The sequence below is a fragment of the Scyliorhinus torazame genome, chromosome 12 (genome assembly GCF_047496885.1).
Source record: "Scyliorhinus torazame isolate Kashiwa2021f chromosome 12, sScyTor2.1, whole genome shotgun sequence".
Taxonomy (NCBI): domain Eukaryota; kingdom Metazoa; phylum Chordata; class Chondrichthyes; order Carcharhiniformes; family Scyliorhinidae; genus Scyliorhinus; species Scyliorhinus torazame.
In genome coordinates, this window is record NC_092718.1 from 159270916 (window position 1) to 159292069 (window position 21154).

The 21154-nt window shown below is 45.4% G+C and overlaps 1 protein-coding gene across 5 annotated transcripts in view; it reads right to left on the minus strand.

Moving 5' to 3' along the window:
• Positions 1-1664: 1664 nt before the first annotated feature.
• The window catches only part of bckdk (branched chain ketoacid dehydrogenase kinase), a 104339-nt gene continuing 84849 nt past the window's right edge, over positions 1665-21154 (minus strand). For 2 of the 5 annotated variants that reach the window (XM_072469255.1, XM_072469254.1), the window contains 2 exons: positions 8226-8381; positions 1665-3754 (listed from right to left, as the gene is read on the minus strand). In XM_072469255.1, coding sequence (XP_072325356.1) covers positions 3610-3754; positions 8226-8381 — 301 coding nt within the window. In that variant the 3' untranslated portion in view covers positions 1665-3609. The other 3 variants (XM_072469256.1, XM_072469257.1, XM_072469258.1) reach the window with 3 other exon arrangements.

Genomic DNA, 21154 nt, shown 5'->3' on the forward strand with positions numbered 1-21154 from the left:
CGGACACGAAGGCGTCTCGGATGTGCAGGTTCACGTGGACTTCCGCCGTCACATCCTGATGGTTGCAGTTCCTGCCGAGCACGGTGAGCTTTTCCACGTACTCGTCCAGCGTTTCCCCTGAGCGCTGCCGGCAGGTAGAGAGCAGGTGCTGTGCATGTACCTCATTTATGGGTTTGATTAAATGCTTTTGTAGGATCTCGATTGCCTTGTCGTAAGTGGTCGCCTTCTCGATCACGGTGGAGATTCTATGGCTCACCCGGGCGTGGAGTAGGCACAGCCTGCGAGGCCCTAGGACGGGAGTTTCCGAGGATTCCAGGGAGGCCTCGAAGCAGCGGAGCCAGTACTTAAAAATGTCTTTGGCCTCCAGTGTCCGTGCTTCCAGGTTGAGCTTTTCTGGCTTGAGACCGGCGTCCATCCTAACGTAGTCTGCTTATTAAATTGTAGTACCCTCAATAATGACACGAGAGTGTGGAATGGTAAATGAAGGCTTTAATAAGCAGAGAACTAGCCTGCTGCTGAGACGTGTGCTTACCGGGTGCCGCCTACAGGGCGTCACCTTATATACGGCTCCCTGGTGGGCGGAGCCAGAGGCGGAGTCCCCCAAACCGGGTTTTAAAGGGGCATCACCTACATGATGTTAAGGGTACAGTAACCATTCATCACACATGTACATATGTAAAATCCTTGAATAAAAATATTTTTTAAGAAAAAGCTCGACAGCTGGCATCCCATCCACCAACTTCAACATTCACTCCCCCCATTACTGCCAAAAGGCAGCTGCGTGCACCATCTACAAGACGCACTGCAGCAACTCACCAATGCTTTTGTGACTACTTCTCCCAAAGTCTCCACCTCTACCACCCAGGAGAAAGGAAGCCCGTGTATAGAAATATCACCACCTGCAAGGTTTCCACAAGTTACACACCATCCTAATGTGGAAATATATCGCCATTCCTTCATTAACGCTGGGTCAAAAGTCCTACTTGACAGCTCTTGCAGGAGCACAGTGGTTTCAAGAAGGCAATTTGCCATCAAACCTCTCAAGGGGTAAAAGATGGGCAATAAATAAGGGTGGCACAGTGGTTCATTGCCTCACAGCGCCAGTGACCCGGGCTCAATTCCGACCTTGGGTAATTGTGTAGAGTTTGCATGTTCTCCCGGTGTCTGTGTGGGTTTCCTCAGGGTTCTCCGGTTTATTCCCACAGTCCAAAGATGTGCAACGTAGGTGGATTGGCCATGCTGAATTACCCCTTAGTGCCCAAAGGTTGGTGGTGGGATTATGGGGATAGAGCGGGGGAGTGTGCCGAGGTCAGGGTGCTCTTTCAGAGTGTTCATGCAGACTCAATGGGCCGAATGGCCTCCTTCAGCACTGCTGGAATTCTATGATTTTATGAAATGCCAGGAATGCCTGTAAAATACTGGACAGGAGACAGAAACAATACAAGCTTAAACTTTTTCCTCGTCTTTTACTGTTGCTTTGAATACGTTTGAATGCTTTGAGAGTTTTTGCTCTTATTTACCTTTATTTTAATTTCTCAATAAGCTTTATGAGCGGCCTCTCAATTTGTGAGATATTTCCAGATAGCAGGTCATTAAATCTAGAGGCTGGGTAAAAGTACAATTATCAAGGAAATAATTTACATTTTTATAGCACCAGACTCAACTTTCCTTCTTGTGACAATTTATTGATAATTATTCACTATATTCAATACCATAAATACACTGGCATTTTCTGTACACGAATAACTCTGTAATAACTAGCAGTCTTCAACAACAAAATTAAAAAATCACCGTCTATCATCACACCAGGAAATTCTGGACCGATCAGGAGACTCATTTAAATTTGAAAACGAGCAAGTTATTAAAACATCACTTCATGTGAAGAGAGCGAAAGTCCCAAGTTTTACGTTTATTTCTTTCTGAACATGAAATGCAATTCAAAATAATTGAAGTTTTATCAGGAATTCATTATATATTTAAAAACTTTTAGGGATCATTTCTATAATCTTTTGTTAAAACTCGTGACATGTTCCAAAGTCGGTCTCAATGATTTAAGCTGTTCAGAAAAATGAACATCTTTAGATATCAGATGTGTTTTCTTTATTAGTTAAAAGATGGGAATCGTGTTATTCACACCAAAAAGCCCCATCAATTCTGTTCAATTTAGCCACCCTTTTCTTCGTGCTAGAAGGAATGAACTTTTAAAACGGTCTGTTCCTTGTATTAAGGGTTCACGTCATTCGCTCGAGGAAAGCGAAGACTAGCCATAGCCTGTCTTTAGAACCTTGCCTACTGCAAGGGTAATTCCACAACACGGCAATTGCCTTTGCAGCTGTACCCCAGGGGTTTCACAGCTTCCAGTGGCTTTTAAGCTCATAATCCAACAGTTATAAGGACCTACCCTGTCATACCCTCTATGTCATGCGTCGACGGGGGAAACTGGAAGGTCAACGAGGGTCAGGCAGCTTGTTGGAGGGTGAGAAATGAAACCTCAGGAACTGCTCGAACTGTGCCTCGACGTACTATCAGGAGCTGATTCAACATTAAGCCCCAGAGGCGACACAGCAAGCTGGCAAATGTCAGGCGGTCTCTGTGTAAATGGGCACAGCAGTTTCCGTGGTCCAGAAAGGCGAATCTACACATTATGAGTCTGGAATAGCATCTGGGTCACTGTGGTGCTGTGGTAATGGATGCATGAACAGGTTGCTTTAGATTCCCATTCCAAATTGGCTATTTCTATTGAGCAGGTAATTCCTCCAGGGCCTGCACATCAGATGTCTAGAGACTCTATAATTCTGATCAGTGTGTAGGAGCTTCAGGAGCCTTGAAAAAATACTGCAATTTCAATTCAAAACAAATTAAATGAATGGTATTTAAACAGAATCTCTTTTTAGTATTATCTGGAATGAAAACCATTGTTCCTCTCACGATACACACAGGATGAGTATTAATATTCAAATACCTGGAATGCAGAACAAACTGCGGTTTCAATAGGAAAATGGGCAGCCTCTGAGTGTCAAATACAGAAATAGTTATCCATTCTTATAAAAGATTAAAATTCAGAAATTATTGTACTATGCTTGTATTAAACTTGTAGTAAATAAATGTTTCTCTACATTCCAAGAGTTAAAAATTGTTCTGGTTTGTGTAGGTGGGTTGGGATTTTCGTTCCTGTTTCCCCTCAAGTCTTCCACGATCAACCATTTGCCACTCGCTGGAAAGAAAAAGCAGACTCAAACCAGCAGAGGGCACTGCTGACCAAGTGGCTGGTCGCTGTGAGGCAGCTGATCCGGCCCCCATCTTTAACATCAGTTCAGCCAATGAGAGTCCCCTTATTCAAAATCCATTCAAGCCCAGCTGAACAACTTAATTGTCAAGTTTTTTTTTCCAGGCAGTCCCTTCTTTCCAACATCAATCAGAGGTCCTTCACTCTACTCTCCAATTTGCAAGCATTGCTAAGAGGGGCCTTCTCCCAGTTTTTTTTTTACTTTCTTCATATCCAAAAGCAGAATTATTGGAGTTTATGTCCAGTTGCATTTGGAGCTTAGGGATAGTGCTATATAACCACTCATTACTAATCGCCACCTCAGAAGATTAAGCTGAACTGGCTTAGATGCGGAAGCTTTCTTCTTTCCCATCGATATGCTTGAGACGCAGATACACATCTGTTCCGATGCCTTGCATAGACTGAATGGAGAGGGATCCCCCCAGGTACTCGGCGTAAGCGCGGGAGGTGGGCAGGCCAAAGCCAAACCTGGACAAACAACAGAAAGGACAGCTTTATTACTGCAGCCTGGTCAGAGAATCCATCAGGGACAATGCATTAACCAAATGATTCCATGAAGTGACCCTATCAGTTCACAGTGTTTCTCCATTGTTCATTCTGAATATATCAGAATAGAAACTCAGATTATTCCACAATCTCACTTTTCCAGTAATCTCTATTTAACCACGTATACATATTGACTCCTTCGCTGACTAAAATGATCATCGTACATTTACCAACTGTTTTGAGTTAACGGCTCATCTGGAAACCTCAGGGGGGTAATGGCAACAAAATTGGTCGAAAATGCATCAAAGTGTGGTTATCTCAGCACTTCGAATAATAGAATCTTAGAATTTACAGAGCAGAAGGAGGTCATTCGGCCTGAGTCTGCACCCTATCCCTATAACCCCACCTAACCTTTTTGGACACTGAGGGCAATTTAACATGGCCAATCCACCTCACCTGCACATCTTTGAACTGTGGGAGGAAACTAGAGCACCTGGAGGAAACCCACGCAGACACGGAGAATGTGCAGACTCCGCACAGACAGTGACCTAAGCCAGGAATCGAACCGGGGCCCCGGAGCTGTGAAGCAACCGTGCTAACCACTGTGCTACCGTACTGTGCACTGATGGAGCCGGCCTCATTAATTCCCAAAACACCCAGATTTCACAGCACAGAAACAGGCACCAAGTGAGCCTCCTCCACCCCCTTCTTCATCTCACTCCATCCTTCCAATCCTCTATCCCTCAATTACTTATCTAGAATTTCCCCTAAAATGCATCCAAACGATTCATCTCAGCCACATTCCGCATTCTAACTGGAAATGTATTAAGAATTCCCTATTGGATTTATTAGTGACCATCTTATATTTATGGCTTCTAGTTTCATCCCCCTCAAGTAGGAACTACTTCTCTTTGTCTACCTTATCAAATTCCTTCTTAATCTAAAAGATCTCAATCAGGTCACCCATTCATCTTCTCTCTTCCAGAGGGATAGAAGAGTTGTCATTCCCGATAGATATAACCTCTCTCGTTTAGTGCTTTTTCACAACTGTAAGACCCAGCCAATGAAGTACCTTCGAAGTTAATGCGTCATTGTAATGTAGGAAACTCAACAACCAATTTGTGCACAGCAATATCCCACATACAGCAACAATCTGATAATCTGTTTGTAGCGATGACAATTTTTAGTGACCCTGGTTTGAAGCATTGGTTATGACACTGGGGAAAACTCTCCTGCTCTTCTCCAAATCAGTCCATGAGATCTTCAGCATCCACCTCTGAGGCAGACTGGGTCTTGGTTCAATGTCTCATCCGAATAACTGCACTTCTGACAATCCTGCATTCCCTGTACTGTACAGAAACAAAGTAAAAACATAGCAGAGTACGTTGTGCGCAGAAACGTGTATCCCAACACCATACACCACATGCACTGTCACTGCACACCGGCACCATGCCCTACATAATGTTCTGTCCTTGCCGCACGGTATACATTGGCATCACTGAACTAAATGATGCCTCAACAGCTATGGGGTCACTTCCACTCTTGGGGCCACGTGGCAGAGCCAACAGTGCTGCTGTGGCACTCTGCAGTTTTGACAGAGAGAGGCTTCGCAAAGGCAATGAGGGACAGGTAACCAAACGGTGGCCTTGCCAGCGGCACTTATACCCCATGAAAGAATAAAAGACACCACGAGTCAGGAAAGGCCAGGGTTGGAAGAGTTTTCTCCAATGCCCCCAAATGGGGAATTCCCGTGAGTACCAGATTCATTTTTTCCAATTAAGGGGCAATTTAGCGTGGACAATCCACCTAGCCTGCACATCTTTGGGTTGCGGGGACGAAAACCACACAAACATGGGGAGAATGGACAAACCCCACACGGGCAGTGACCCAGAGCTGGGGTCGAACCTGGGACTTCAGCGCCGTGAGGCAGCAGGGCTAATCCATTGTGCCACCGTGCTGCCCTCCCTTGAGGACCTCCCTCAATGGAGCACTGGGTTGAACAAGTGCCCTCCTGGGCAAAGTTCCTGGAAAAACGAAGGAACATCCCACATCCCTAAACCCCTCCACACCCCTAGACACTCTTCCAAAGTCTTACCCAGATGGTTTCTCACACCTCAATTGGAATTTGGGCTACAGGTTGCAGAGGGAATAAGCCCAGAGGATCAGTGACCCCCCTACCCCCCCCCCCCCCCCCCACCTGCTATCCCCACCCCCAGGACCTTTGACTCGGCTGTACCGATTACATAAGAGTTAAAAGTGTCTAGATTCTCACTTTGCTGTTTAAATTACTTAATTCAAATCATTGGAAAATTCAATGACTTTATGCAAGATCGATTTCCAATTATTGGCGTACATTTAAGGTGAAGGAATTAGGATGATTCACTGTTGACAGATGTTTTTACTATTCCCGTAACATCCTCCTGAAACAGAAGTTATTTTTAAAAATATGGTTTTGGTGATAAGACAGAATTGGAAGTTCCATCGCTCTATCAGAACCACTCCTGTTTTGCTCAGACTATCAATCTTAAAATGACTTCTCCAGTTCTTAGTCTTTCCCATACCTCCTGGGGAGCAGTGTTTGATACTGGGCCATGGTGCCAAGGATGGGAGTCACTCTTCCCTTTGCACAATTCAGCTGGTATTTCTACAGGTGTGAAGTTCGACAGTCAGTTGATGGGACATTGCAACAAACTGGGACCTTGTTCTCACCCAACGGCAAGGTAGCAAGTAAGAGGTCAAGAGATTGCAATCAGGCGCAGGAATTCTGGCAGATGCCGCCATCTTACCCCATTTTCCCCGGCTGGGGTAAATGGTCAGTGGCTAGTTAAATCAACAAAAAACAATGGGATCAAAATCTGAGTGCATTTGTCACATCAAGTATTAAAAATAGACAATGCTAGGGCAGCGCAGTGGCGCAGTGGATAGCATTGCTGCCTCACAGCGCCGAGGTCTCAGGTTCGATCCCGGCTCTGGATCACTGTCCGTGTGGAGTTTGCACATTCTCCCCGGGTTTGTGTGGGTTTCCCCCACAACCCAAAGATGTGCAGTGTAGGTGGATTGGCCACACTAAATTGACCCTTAATTGGGAAATATGAATTGGGTAATCTAAAATTTATTATAAATCAACAAAACAAAAATAGACACTGCTGATATAGACAGGGGATCTGGGTAAGGACCGGGATGGTCCCTGCAAATTGAATTGTATATTCATACATTTTGGACATATTGAGCTGAACTTTATTGCGTTTTCAGCCCAAGATGTGATAGTTGGCAACTCCTTGCAGTCTCCTGCAATCAAATCAAATGATTTGAAAACAATTTCCGAGGAGTTTTATTTCAATGTGATTTGGAGTGAATGGTCTTGATCCACAGGGGATCGCTTGAATATGAATGTGAACATGGAGAAACTAAAGATGGAGTGGGAGTGATAGAAATTGTAAAGCTTGTATACGATAGGGATAAGTGAACATCTATTGGACAATGCAATCAGGGCTGACCAATAGACTTCTAAGTGGGGATACTGCCAATCGTCCACTCTAGATTTGGTGGAGGGTGTCTGGAAAGCCCAGAAAAATGGCAGATAAATTGACGAGAATCATCAGGGAAATCCAACCCCATGAACCCGAGCTTCATGGTGAACCCGAGCTTCATGGTGAACCCGAGCTTCATGGTGAACCCGAGCTTCATGGTGAACCCGAGCTTCATGGTGAACCCGAGCTTCATGGTGAACCCGAGCTTCATGGTGAACCAGATTGTGGCAGCAGAGAGGGGTTTGTTTTACCCAGGTTAATGAAATTAGAGCCAAAAGGGATCAGGAAATGACACTGAAGAGCTTAACGTTGGCTGACACAAATTCAGATAAATCTTATATTCGGCAACTGACTGAAACTAAAATGCTGCAGCTAGATTCTGGGTGTTAAGGTACATGGAACCAAGATGGGCAAAGGGAGTAAGGGGAGGCAGTAGTGCAGTGGTATTGTCACTGAATGAGGAATTCAGAGACCCAGGGTAATCCTCCAGCGACCCGGGTTCAAACGTCAAATGATAACCATGAAGCTATTGTCGATTGTTGTAAAAACCCATCAGGTTCATTAATGTCCTTTAGGGAAGGAAATCTGTTGACTCAATCCAGGCTCACAGCGATGTGCTTGATTCTTAAATGCCCTCCGAGGGGGATATTAGTGATGGGCAATAAATTCTGGCCCAGCCCGCAACACTGACATCCCATGTGTGATTATAAAGAAAATATAATGATATAGGTCAGAACAGGATTGAGGGGCTAAATAGCCTCCGTCTGTACTTACTGTAAGCCACATCTCTGCCAGTGTAATTTAACCTTCAATTCTTTATTGAATTACAAGTAGGACCTCAAAAACTGACTAGGATTACCACTGCAGAACGTTGCAAGGTTTTTCTGTCTCAGGCTCCCATTATTGTCCCTTTTATTCCTTACCCATGCATCGGTCCTGACTGTGGGCCACTGTTGACCATGTGACCATAAAAGGTGTTCATTCTGGGATCCTGCGAGCTCTCCTCGGCTGTGGTGAAGTGGTAGTCTGTCACTTTGTCAACGATACCGTGAGGAATTCCCCCTCCGCGGTCCGAGACCCTACAGTAAAAATGACAGACCACGACCTGCATTACAATCTACTGCCTCAGCATCCTCACTCCTCAGCCAGCTGTCCGCCTGTGCCCTGCAAAGCACGTCCGAGGAAATGCCAATCCCGATAATATTTCATTCCAGCCCATTTCCTCAACGAGGACCATCCCAAGGGGGAAAAGGTTTGGTCAGAGCTGGGGATTTTAATCACCAAAATTAATGTGAAAAGATAAACTCCGTTGATCAATAAATTCAGGCATGATCGATTAAAAGTTCAGGATGGTTATCAATCACTTGTATGACCAGTTTTGGTAGTTCAGATCCAAGTGATTATTTAAATAAAAAAGCTAAGGGTCTGAAAAACCAATATCTTTTGATGCAAAAGTAATACACTCTGGTTAAGGGAGATGGAATGTGAGACACATTCAGATAATCTAGAATTTTAACCATTTTAAAGAATACACTATATTCATAACAACATAGGAAATAGGAGAAGCAGGCCATTCAGCCCCTCGAGCCTGCTCCACCATTCAATAAGATCATGGCTCATCGGTTTGTGGTTCAAGTTCCACATTCCCCCATCTACTCCCAATAACTTTTGATTCCTTTGTGTTATAACCTGCCTACTTACGATTGGCTGGGGAGTAATGACTATCCCACAATCCTGTGGGAGTATGAACTTCCCCAATGAGGGGGGCGGAGAAACTCCTAGTATAAATAAGCTGGCCAGTTCAGGAACCAGCAGGAAGGAGAAGGTAGCAAGGGAAGTTACTGCTACTGTTATGTATATATTGTTATAGTAAATAAATGTTATTACTTTGTATCCTTAAAACTCGTGCTGGATTCTTCGTGGCCCTTACAAAACTTTGCCTGACAAGAATCTATCTACCTCTACTTTAAAGAAATATTCAATGATCCCGCTTCCACCCCCTTCTGAGGCAGAGTTCCAAAGTCACACAACAAAATATTCTCCTCATCTCCATCCTAAACGGGTGACCTCTAATTTAAAAACAGTGCCCCCTAGTTCTGGACTCGCCCTCGAGACGAAACATCCTTTCCACGTCCACCTAGTCAAGTCTATTCAGGATCTTATTTAGCTCAATCGAGTCACCTCTCACTCTTCTAAACTCCAGTGGGAACAGAGTTGGGAAATGGAAGACATGGTGCATGTGGGACAATCCACATTAAACAAGTCGCAGAGAACCCAGTCAATTACCACCCAGAATCAACCTTACTCCAACTATCAATAAAGGGATGGAAGGAGTCATCAATGGTGCCTGATAATCTGCTCACTGATTCTCAGCTGGGTTCTACCAGAATCTAGGGCCCCAGATAATGTTGTTATAGAAGGGATTGTCTGTCCTCAACAACAAGGCAGCACATCACAAGCCCAAGTATAAATGAAGTTAACTGGGGTCAAAGAGAAACTCTAAGTGCTACCAGTGATGGAACTCAAAACAACCTATTGAATTATGATGCAAAATGATAAAGATTTAAGAATAGTCCAACTCCATATCTTAGCCTTTGAATTCTGATAGTGTAAAGACCCCAGCCTAATGATCAATACGCTATTTCACTCTGTTGTATCATTTTTTTATATTTTATGCAGAAAAATGATTGATTGTAAAATTTGCATCAATTCAGCCCTTGTTCAGAATACATAGATTTTTAAACAGATAAGCTTTTGATTGAAAACCCTCCAGTGAAGACACAGGAAGAGGGTGGTGTTTATTGCAGGCCAGGCTATACAAGCATTCCTGCCAAAGTTCCTCAGGAAAGTGCACTTGGCTTAACCATCTTCAGCTGTTTCATCAATGACCTTCCCTCCAGAGGTGGGTCTATTCAGCGGGAGTCCGACAGCGATTAGCACATTCGCAACTTGGCTCATGCCAGACAGACTCGAGCAAGGCCGGCTTTGAGCTGCCAGGTAACAGGCACACTGTGTGACTGCGGGGGTAATGATCAAGAATAAAAGAATGCTCCGTCATCTACTGCTAACTTTCAACATTTCCATGTCTGGGGCACCGTGAAGGGCTCCTGACTGACCAGAGGTTTAAACTGAATCAGTCAGATTAACACCTTGAGAAAGCCACGGCAATGCGCAGCCCGACCATTCCTCTTGCCCAATAACAAAGCCTAGTCACTAACTACAGAGAACACAATGAAATACTTGCCAGTCATCTGGATGGGTACAGCTGTAAGAACAGTCAACAAACTCCATGCTATCTGACAGAACATTTTTTTGCTCGATCGGTACTCCTGCCACAAGCCTCAATATCTACCCTTCTCCACTACCAGTGCACTGTGGATGCAGTACCTACCATCTACAGGATGAACTGCATCACTTTCCCAAGTTCATTTCAATAGTACTTTCCCTCTTCAACCTGCTCCACTAAGAATGGCCAACGGCTCCAAGTACCCCTCCAAGTCATCTAGGATCCACTCTGGGGCATATTCCTTCAACATTGTTGGATCAATATCCTAGAATTCCGCACCCAACTCCCTCACATTAGTTCAAGAAGGCCCATCATCGTCACTTCAGTGCAGCCAGGGATGATGATAAAATCTGCTTTGTGTGTATCCCACAAACAAATACTTCTGTGCTGTAGTGCTTGACAGGATGTGCAATATGGGGACTTCCTTAAAGCTCTTTACGACAGCTTACATTTATATGATGTGGTGTGGGGAAAATACTAATATCCATTATTATCAAAGACATTTAGAAAATCATAATCCAATCAGGTATGGTTTTGCAAGTGTTTTGAGATGTCGTATTCATATTGTATTGTATAGCAGCTGCAGAAATCCAATGTGCTTTTTATTATTAATCATTAACTTGAAAAATCACAAACACAATCTGCTCCGATCTTACTGACGTGCTGGGCTCCTGCAGAAATCAATGTTTGCTTTTTGACTCTCTGACACTGCACTTTGTACCTCTCATTCTGCTAAATGACCTTGTATATGTGCCATTTTTAATGCCTGCCTCCTATCAGTGATGGTAATGTTATGTACCTTTGCTCTGACAGACCAGCTGCCGCTGGCCACTTCAGTAACACAGAAAAATACAGTGCTGAAAACGCCCTTTTGGCCCATCGAGTCTGTACCGCCGCATGAAAGGCACCTGCTCTGCCAATCCCAATCCCATTTGCCAGCACTTGACACAGGGCCTCGAATGTTAAGACGTGCCAAGTGCTCATTCAGGTACTTTTTAAAAGGCTGTGAGGCAACCCGCCTCTACACCCTCCCAGGCAGTGAGTTCCAGACTGTCACCACCCTCTAGGTAAAAAGGTTTATCCTCAAATCCCCCCTGGGCCTCCCGCTCCTCACCTTGAACTTGTGTTCCCTCGTAACCGACCCTTCAACTAAGGGTAACAGCTGTTCCCTATCCACCCTGTCCATGCCCCTCATGATCTTGTACACCTCGATCAGGTCACCCCCTCAGTCTTCTCTGCTCCAGCAAAAACAACTCCAGCCTATCCAACCTCTCTTCAGAACTTAAATGTTCCATCCCAGTCAACATCCTGGTGAAACGACTCTGCACACCCTCCACTGCAATCTGTGCAGACGTTATCTACCACTTACTGCAGCTCACTGCCTTACTGGCTGCTAAATGAGAGCTGCAAACCTGCTGAGACAGCACCCTGACCAGGATCTGATCTCCTCGTCAGTCTGACTTTGTGGTTACCATAACGATCCAGCGTGTTCACCCATGTCAACAAATTTAGTGAAGGATGTGTTCTCTCGGCGAAAGCAATTTTCAAAGTACATTTATTCTCATTCTCAAGTTTCCAAAATAAACTGAGCATGTTCACCTCGCAGACCTGCTACAACACGAGAAGACAAATCTCAAGAGAAGGAAATCCCTTGTGCAGATTTGCAGGATTTGTACAAAAGCAAAAATAATAATAAAAATCTTCATTATTGTCACAAGCAGGCTTACGTTGACACTGCACTGAAGTTACTGTGAAAAGCCCCTAGTCGCCACATTCCATCACCTGTTCGGGTACACCGAGGGAGAATTCAGAGTGTCTAAATTACCTAACAGCACATCTTTCGGGACTTGTGGGAGGAAACCAGAGCACCCGGAGGAAACCCACGCAGACACGGGGAGAACGTGCAGCCTCAGAACAGGCAGTGACCCGAGCCGGGAATCTGTGGCACTGTGAAGCAACAGTATCGGAGCAGCCAGAGCTACACATGGGGAAGAGGCAGATGCCCTAGCTTTCACTTCCCTAATCGCACGCTGAAGAATCCTGCTCGGCTGGCGATCACCAGCACCACACACACTGCGGACTGGCTTGCTGACCTCTCAGAATTTCTCCAACTGGAGAAGATTAAATGTGCTATCCAATAGTTGGAGGAAAGCTTCCTAAATGCAAGGGGGGGGGGGGGCAGTTCATTGGCGTGTTCCAGAACCTATTCGAGACTAGCAATGAATAGATAGGGAAACGGGAAAATTAGAAAGAAAAGAGAGAAAAAAAGAAAACACAAGGCGGAACCATAGGAATGCGCAACCCGGGGGGAGTGGAGGGGGGAAAAAAAGAGGAGAAAGGGCTGGAGAGATATAAAATGGACAACGCGGGAGGTACGGGGCAAACCCAGGGACCGCATGCCGAGTCAGATGGTGGCAGACTATATACAGGAAAACTCAAGGGAAGGAAAAGACAAACCTTTCTGTATTGTACACTGAATGAAAATGACCACTAATTCCCATCTATTTTTATAGACAGCCTTTCATAACTTAAATAAAATCATTTTTAGAATATATAAAAGCACACTGCAAGGTGACCTCCAGTGAATACAGAGGGAGTGCTGCAATGTCAGAGGCCCGATCTTTTCGGAGATGTTAAACTAAATGATCGAACGGCACTACACAAATGAGAGTAGGGGAGTTATTTTCTGGAACTCCCTCCTGAACAGCACTGTGGATGTACCTACACCACAGGGGCTACAGTGGCTCAAGAAGGCAGCTCACCACACCTTCTCAAGGGCAATTAGGGATGGGCAATAAACGCTGGCCTGGCCAGCGACTCCCACATCCCTTGTATTAATAAAAAGTGCCCTAGCCAATATATATCCCTATCCCTCAATTAATGGGTTAGCTGGCTAATTGTCTCGTTGGTGTTTGTGGGATTTTACAGTGCAGCTACTGATTATAACATTTTCTGACATAACAACAGTGAATAAAGTCTCCATAGTCCCAGGTGACCATAGGCTGCTTTCCCCTTTGAGGGGGAGAGTTGACAGGTGGTGATTTAACCAGAGGATCGCCATATCTCGGGCGAGGGGCAAGGTTGAGAAGGTTCGTTAACAACCTCGGCTGGGATAGGAATTGAACCCACGCTGTTGGGCTCACTCTGCATCACAAACCAACTGTCCAGCCAACCAAGTTTACCAATGTAGGGAGCAAACTGCACACAATGGATTACTTCCAACGGATGATTTCACCGCACCATCCATAAACTCTCTTCTGCACTGTCCTGTTTGAGCACTCACTACAGGTGGAGTCACTTTTCATTTTGGTCCGCGAGTAGGAAAGAGGCAAATGTTTGCTCCTCTTGGGCCATGTGAGAGGTTTCAGGTTTCTGCGTGGTCTGCCCAGCTAATCCTGTCAGTTTAGCAAACTGGTTTGATCCATTTCCCAGAACCCTGCTGGCAGTCCTTGGCCTTTTTAATTTTGATTCATGGCAGACAGCCAGACAGCCCATCTGACATTCATTTAGTTCAGTGCGGCTTACAATTACGGCCAAATGTACTGGCTGAAGAGCAAATTAATTGGAGAAAAGATCCAGTAAACAGGAATGAACACGAGGTGAAGGGAAAAAGAAGACAGCTCAATATTGTTCTTGCTGTTGAAATATTTTGGTTCTATTGCAACTTTCTCCTGTTTGAATCTTTGTCACATTATTACTGCAACCTGATCCCTGGACAAACTTAGGTGACATCACAGTAGGAGCAGAAATAGGCCAGACTCTTCCATCCCCTCTGCAGATATCCCTGTCCAAAATTAACTATGTGCAATCATGAAAGCTTAGGGCAGCATGGTAGCACAAGTGATTAGCACTGTGGCTTCACAGCGCCAGAGTCCCAGGTTCGATTCCCTACTGGGTCACTGTCTGTGCGGAGTCTGCACGTTCTCCCCGTGTCTGCGTGGGTTTCCTCCGAGTGCTCCGGTTTCCTCCCACAGTCCAAAGATGTGCAGGTTAGGTGGATTGGCCATGATAAATTGCCCTCAGTGACCAAAAAAGGTTAGGAGGGCTTATTGGGTTACGGGGATAGGGTGGAAGTGAGAGCTTAAGTGGGTTGGTGCAGACTCGATGGGCTGAATGGCCTCCTGCCGCACTGTATGTTCTATGTTCTAATGTGAAGTTTCCCTCTGCCATGTTCAGATCACATGTTGATGGGGGTGGGGGAGGCAGTAATGCAGAGACCCAGGCTAATGGTTCAAGGACAATGCCCACTCTGGTAGCTGTTGGAATGTAATTCAATTCATAGATCACATATAAAACTGGTCTCAGTAATGGTGACCAAGAAATGATCATCGATTGTCAGAAAAAACCCATCTAGTTCACTAATGCCGTTTAGGGAAAGAAATCTGCCATCATTACTCGGTCTGGCCTACATGTGATTCCAGATCCCTAGCAAAACTGGAGTCAATGGGAATTAGGGGGAAAACTCTCCACTGGTTGGAGTTATACCTAGCACAAAGGAAGATGGTTGTGGTGGTTGGAGGTCAGTCATCCTAGTTCTGGGACATCACTGCAGCAGTTTCTCAGGTTAGTGTCCTCGGCCCAACCATCTTCAGCTGCTTCATCAAAGACCTTCTTTCCAACACAAACACAAAGTCAGGTGTGGGGATGTTCATTGATAACTGCATAATATTCAGCACCATTCATGACTCCTCACACACTGAAGCAGTCCACGTGCAAATGCAGCAAAACCCGGACAATATCTAGGCTTGGGCTGACAAGGGGCAAGTAACATTCGCGCCACACAAGTGGCAGGCAATGACCACTTCCAATAAGAGCGAATCAAACCATCGTCCATTGCCATTTATTGGCATTACCATCACTACCATGGGGGCTACCAATGACCAGAAACTGAACTGGGCTAGCCAGATGAATACTGTGGCTACAAGAGTAGATCAGAGGCTAGGAATCATGCAGCGAGTAACTCATCTCCCAAAGGTTACAAAGATGATTGATGCAGGTAGGGCAGTGGATGTTGTCTATATGGACTTCAGTAAGGCCTTTGACAAGGTCCCTCATGGTAGACTAGTACAAAAGGTGAAGTCACACGGGATCAGGGGTTATGATTCCTAACTTTGGATTGTGACTGATCTGATCATCCTCAACTCCACTTTCCCACATTATCCCCATAAACCTAGATTCCCTTACTAATTAAATATCTATCTATCTCAGCACTAAAAATACTTAACAAACAGCCTCTGCGATAAAGAATTCCACAGACTCATGACCCTCTAAGAAATTCCTCCACATATTTGTCAACTGGGTGACCCTTTACTCTAAGATTATGCCCTCTGGTTCTAGACTCACTCACAAGATAGATTCAGCATCTCCCTTTTCAAGCCCGGGCAGCACAGTAGCACACGTAGGTAGCACTGTAGCTTCACAGCGCTAGGGTTCCAGGTTCAATTCCCTGCTGGGTCTGTCTTGTGGAGTCTGCATGTTCTCCCCATGTCTGCGTGGGTTTCCTCCGGGTGCTCCGGTTTCCTCCCACAATCCAAAGACGCGCAGGTTAGGTGGATTGGCAATGCTAAATTGCCCTTAAGTGTCCAAAAAGGGGTTATTGGGTTATGGGGATAGGGTGGAAGTGAGGGCTTGTGGGTCGGTGCAGACTCGATGGGCCGAATGGCCTCCTTCTGCACTGTATGTTCTATGTATCTATGTAAGCCCCTGAGAATCCTAAGGTTGCCTCTCATTCTTCTTTTTTAAAATCTTTATTATTGTCCCAAGTAGGCTTACATTAACACAGCAATGAAGTTACTGTGAAAATCCCCGAGTCGCCACACTCCGGCGCCTGTTCGGGTACACAGAGGGAGAATTCAGAATTTCCAATTCACCTAACAAGCACATCTTTCAGGACTTGTGAGAGGAAACCGGAGCACCCGGAGGAAACTCACGCAGACATGGGGAGAACGTGCAGACTCCGCACAGACAGTGACCCAAGCAGGAATCAAACCTGAGACCCTGCCGATGTAAGGCAACAAAGTTAAGCACTGTGCTGCCATGCTACCTAAACACCAGGGCAGGTCAGATGCTAGGAATCTTACAGTGAGTAACTGACCTCCTGATTCCCCCCCCCCCCCCCACCCAAAGCCTGTACACCATCTACAAGGCACAAGTCAGGAATGGAATACCCTCCACTTGCCTGGATGAGTGCAGCTCCAACAACACTCAAGAAGCTCGACCTTGTCCAGGATAAAGCAGCCCGCTTGATTGCTCCCCCTTCCACAAAAATTCAAAACCTTCATCACCATCGAACAGTGGCAGTCATGTGCACCATCTACAAGATGCACTGCAGTAACTCACCAAGGTTCCTTAGGCAGCACCTTTCAAACCCACAAACACTACCATCCAGAAGGACAAGAGCAGCAGATACCTGGGAACCCCACCACCTGGAGAGTCCCCTCCAAGTCATTCACTACCCTGACTTGGAAATATATCGCCATTCCTTCACTGTTGCTGGGGCAACATCCTGGAACTCCCTCCCTAACAGCACAGTGGGTGTACCTACAACTCAAGGACTGCATCGGTTCAAGAAGGCAATTGACTACCACCTTCTGAAGTGCAACTAGGGATGGGCAATAAATGCTGGCCTAACCACCAAGCCCCACATCCCGTAACTGAAAATAAAAAGCACAGAACCAATCTACTGAACCTCTCCTCATAAGAAAATCCCTCCATACCCAAGGTCAACCTCGTGAACCTTATCTGGACTGCCTCCAATGCCAATGTATCTCTCCTTGGATAAAAGGACCAAAACTGGTCGGTATTCCAAGTGTGGTCTAACTAATGCCTTGTATAGATTTTACAAGATTTCCCTGTTTTTACACTTGATTCCCTTTGACCTAAAGGCCAACATTCCATTTGCCTTCCCTCTGACCTGCTGAAATTGCATTCTAGCTTTTTGTGATTTATGCACAAGGACGCCCAAATCCTTGTGCGCTGCAATTTTCTCAATTTAAATAATATTCAGCTTCTTTATTCTTCCTACCAATGTGCATAACTTCACATTTTCCATCTGCCAAGCTTTTGCCCACTCACTTAATTATATCCCTCTGTAGACTGTGTCATCCTCACCACGTGCCTTCCCACCTATTTTCATGTCATTCAGAAACTTGGTAATAGTACTTTCAGTTCCCTTGCCCATGTCATTAATATATATTGTAAATAATTGTAGCTGCCAGCAAGCAAGCAACAGGACTGTGAAGAACTGAAGATGGGTCATTTGGTAATAAGGAAGAGTGGGCTAGAGATAAACAGCCAGCATCTCACAATTAAAACCTGCTGGAGAGCTTCACAGGAGAGTCCACGGCAGGACAAAGCAGTGCTGGTGTGAGAGCAGTGCTGGTGTGAGAGCAGTGCTGGTGTGAGAGCAGTGCTGGTGTGAGCTGTATCCAGAGCACCAGGTCCTCTGGTGAACAACTCATTAAGAAGAAACTGAAATCGGAGACAAAGCATATAAAGATGACTTCTTGCAGTTTGACACTTCATTTTACCCATGCAAATCAGGATGCCAAGCCCATGTGTGTTATATGAAGGGAAGTACGGGCAAATTAAAGTTTAAAACCCTCAATTTCAAAGGCATTTGAAGATTAAGCATGGCAAGTTTGAGGACAAACCTTTTTTTTTTAAATTTAGAGTACCATTCATTTTGTCCAATACATTTTTTCCAATTAAGGGGCAATTTAGTGTGGCCAATCCACCTACCATGCACATCTTTGGATTGTGGGGGCGAAACCCACGCAAACACGAGGAGAATGTGCAAACTCCACACAGACAGTGACCCAGAGCTGGAATCGAACCTGGGACCTCGGCACCGTGAGGCAGCAGTGCTAACCACTGTGCCGCCGTGCTACCCTAACCTCTTTTTTTTAAGGATGCAGCGAGAAATTAAATCATCAGCTGAAGTCCTTAGCAGAAATGTAACACTGAATGACAAAGTGAGATTGTGAGGATCAAGCAGGCTCACCTGTCACATTAAAGGTAAGCAAAAACGGTGTGCCACGAAGGTAAAGGGGGATCCAGGAAAAAAAGTTGGAAAAGCACTGTTCTAGATGGTAGTGGTTGTGGGTGTGGGTTTGGAAGATGTTGCAGAAGGAGCCTTGGGGAGTGCCTCCAGTGAACCTTGTAGATAGTACACATGGCTGTTACTGTGCGTCAATGGTGAAGAGAGTGAACGTTTGTGGAAGGGATAGGAATCAGGTGGGCTACTTTGTCCTGGATGGAGCTTATAGAGTGTGTTGGAGCTGCACTCATCCATGCAAGTGGAGTATTCCATCACACTCCAGACTCATGCCTTGTAGGTGGTGAACAGGCTTCAGAGGGTCAGGAGGGGAGTTACTCGCCGCAGGGTTCCTGAAGTGTGGTCTAGCCAAGATTCAATACAGGTTTAGCATAACCTCCCTATTTTGCAATTCTGTCCCTCTAGAAATAAAGTCAAGTGTTTTGTTGGCTTTTTTTTAATGGCCTCGTTAACCTAAGGCATGATTTTTAATGACCGGCATATTTGTACTCCGAGATCTTTGTTACTTTACCTCACCCGGACTTGCACATCCCAAGTAATGTTCTTCCAACTAAAACGTATCATTTCATATTTATCCGTGAACTTTATTTGCCACTTTAATTTATTAATCTTTTATAGAATGTGGATTTGGCCAGCATTTATTGCCCATGAACTGCTAGGCCATTTGTTGTGGGTCTGAAGTCACATGAAGGCCATACCAGGTAAGGGCGGCAGATTACCTTCCCGAAAGGACATTAGTAAACCATATGTGTTTTTCAAAAATATAATCAATGATAGATTCAGTCACCATCACCGAGACTAGCCTTGTATTCCAGATTTTGTGAACCTGTGTCCCCAGAGGGTTAGCCTGGGGCCTCTGGATTACTCGTCCAGAGACAGGACCACTGCACCACCATGCCACCACTTTCTGTAGTTTATTAATACCCTCCGGTAATTTGTTGCAGTCTTCCTCAGGATTGGCTATGCTCTCTAATTTTAGAAATTATGGGCACGATTCTCCCAAAAGGGGACAAAGTCCCCTAGCGAGCACGTTTAGCCAAGTGTGCCCTGGCACTCGCAGTGCCAAGATACCCATGACTATTTAACGCCACTTGCGTTGAATTTTTTAAAAACAAATTTAGAGTACTCAATTCTTTTTTTCCAATTAAGGAGCAATTTAACGTGGCCAATCCATCTAGCCCGCACATCTTTTTGGGTTGTGGGGGTGAGACCCAAGCAGACACGGGAAGAATGTACAAACGACAGTGACCCGCGGTCGGGATCGAACCCGGGTCCTCGGCGCCATGAGGGAGCAGTGCTAACACTGCGCCACCGTGCCGCCCTCACTTGCGTTGAATAAGGGGCCTTAACGGGGAATACGCGGCTGAGGCCACCCATAGCCCATTTTGTACAGTGGGGAGTTCCAACGAGCTCCCCACTGTACAAAATTGGCCACGGGCAGCCACGGCCACACATTGTAACATGAGATCGGGATGCCATTTCTCGGAGGACCCCGAAACAATCCCTAACCCCCCACCAGCCCAAACGCAATATGGTACTGCCCCCTGTGGAACATCGTCACCCACCCTCCACTTGCTTTCTGACTTGAAGCCAACTAGCAATCCATTCTGTCACTGCATGTTCTAACATTATCAACCCATTTTGAGGCATCCTAGCAAGGCGTTTTGAAAACCCAGAAAAATGTACTCTGTTATCTCCTTAAAGTATTCAAGAAGGTTGGTCAAGCGAGATTTTCCCTTTTGAAATTAGTGTTGACGAGTCTAAATGTTTTTCTATTCACTCCCTTTGCAGTGATTTTTCCTCCTACCAATGTGAAGGTGACTGGTCTAATTCCATGGACATGATCTATTCCCCCTTCTTGAATATGGGTTTTAGGTTAGAATCATAGGAAATAGGAGCAGGAGGGCATTTGGCTCTTCGAGCCATCTCCACCATTCATTTTCATGGTTGATAATCCGACTCAATAACTTGTCCCCGCTTTCCCCCACCCATATCCTTTGATCCCTTTAGGCCCAAGGGCTATATCTAACCCCTTCTTGAAAAGATACAATTTTTTGGCCTCTAGTACTTTCTGTGGCAGCGAATTCCACAGGCTCACCACTCTCTGGGTGAAGAATCTTTTCCTCATCTCAGTCCTAAATCATTTTCCCCATGATCCTTAGACTGTGACTGCTGGTTATGGACTCCCCTGCCATCGGGAACATCCTTCCTGCATCTACCCTGCCTGGTCCTGTGAGAATTTTATAGGTTTCTATGAGTGTTACTGAGATTCTATTGATGTGGCCTATTGAACTGTGACACAGAGTATGGATGGAATGACTCTCAGTATCACCCCCCTTCCACCCCACCCTTCCAACCCTCACAAGCAGCCACTACTGACCTAACAGAAAAATAGAAAATACTGGACAATCTCAGCAGGTTTGGCAGCATCGGTGGAGAGAGAACAGAGCTAACATTTCGAATCTGGATGACTCTGTGTCAAAGCCTTCACTAGCCTCCCTGCACAGGTT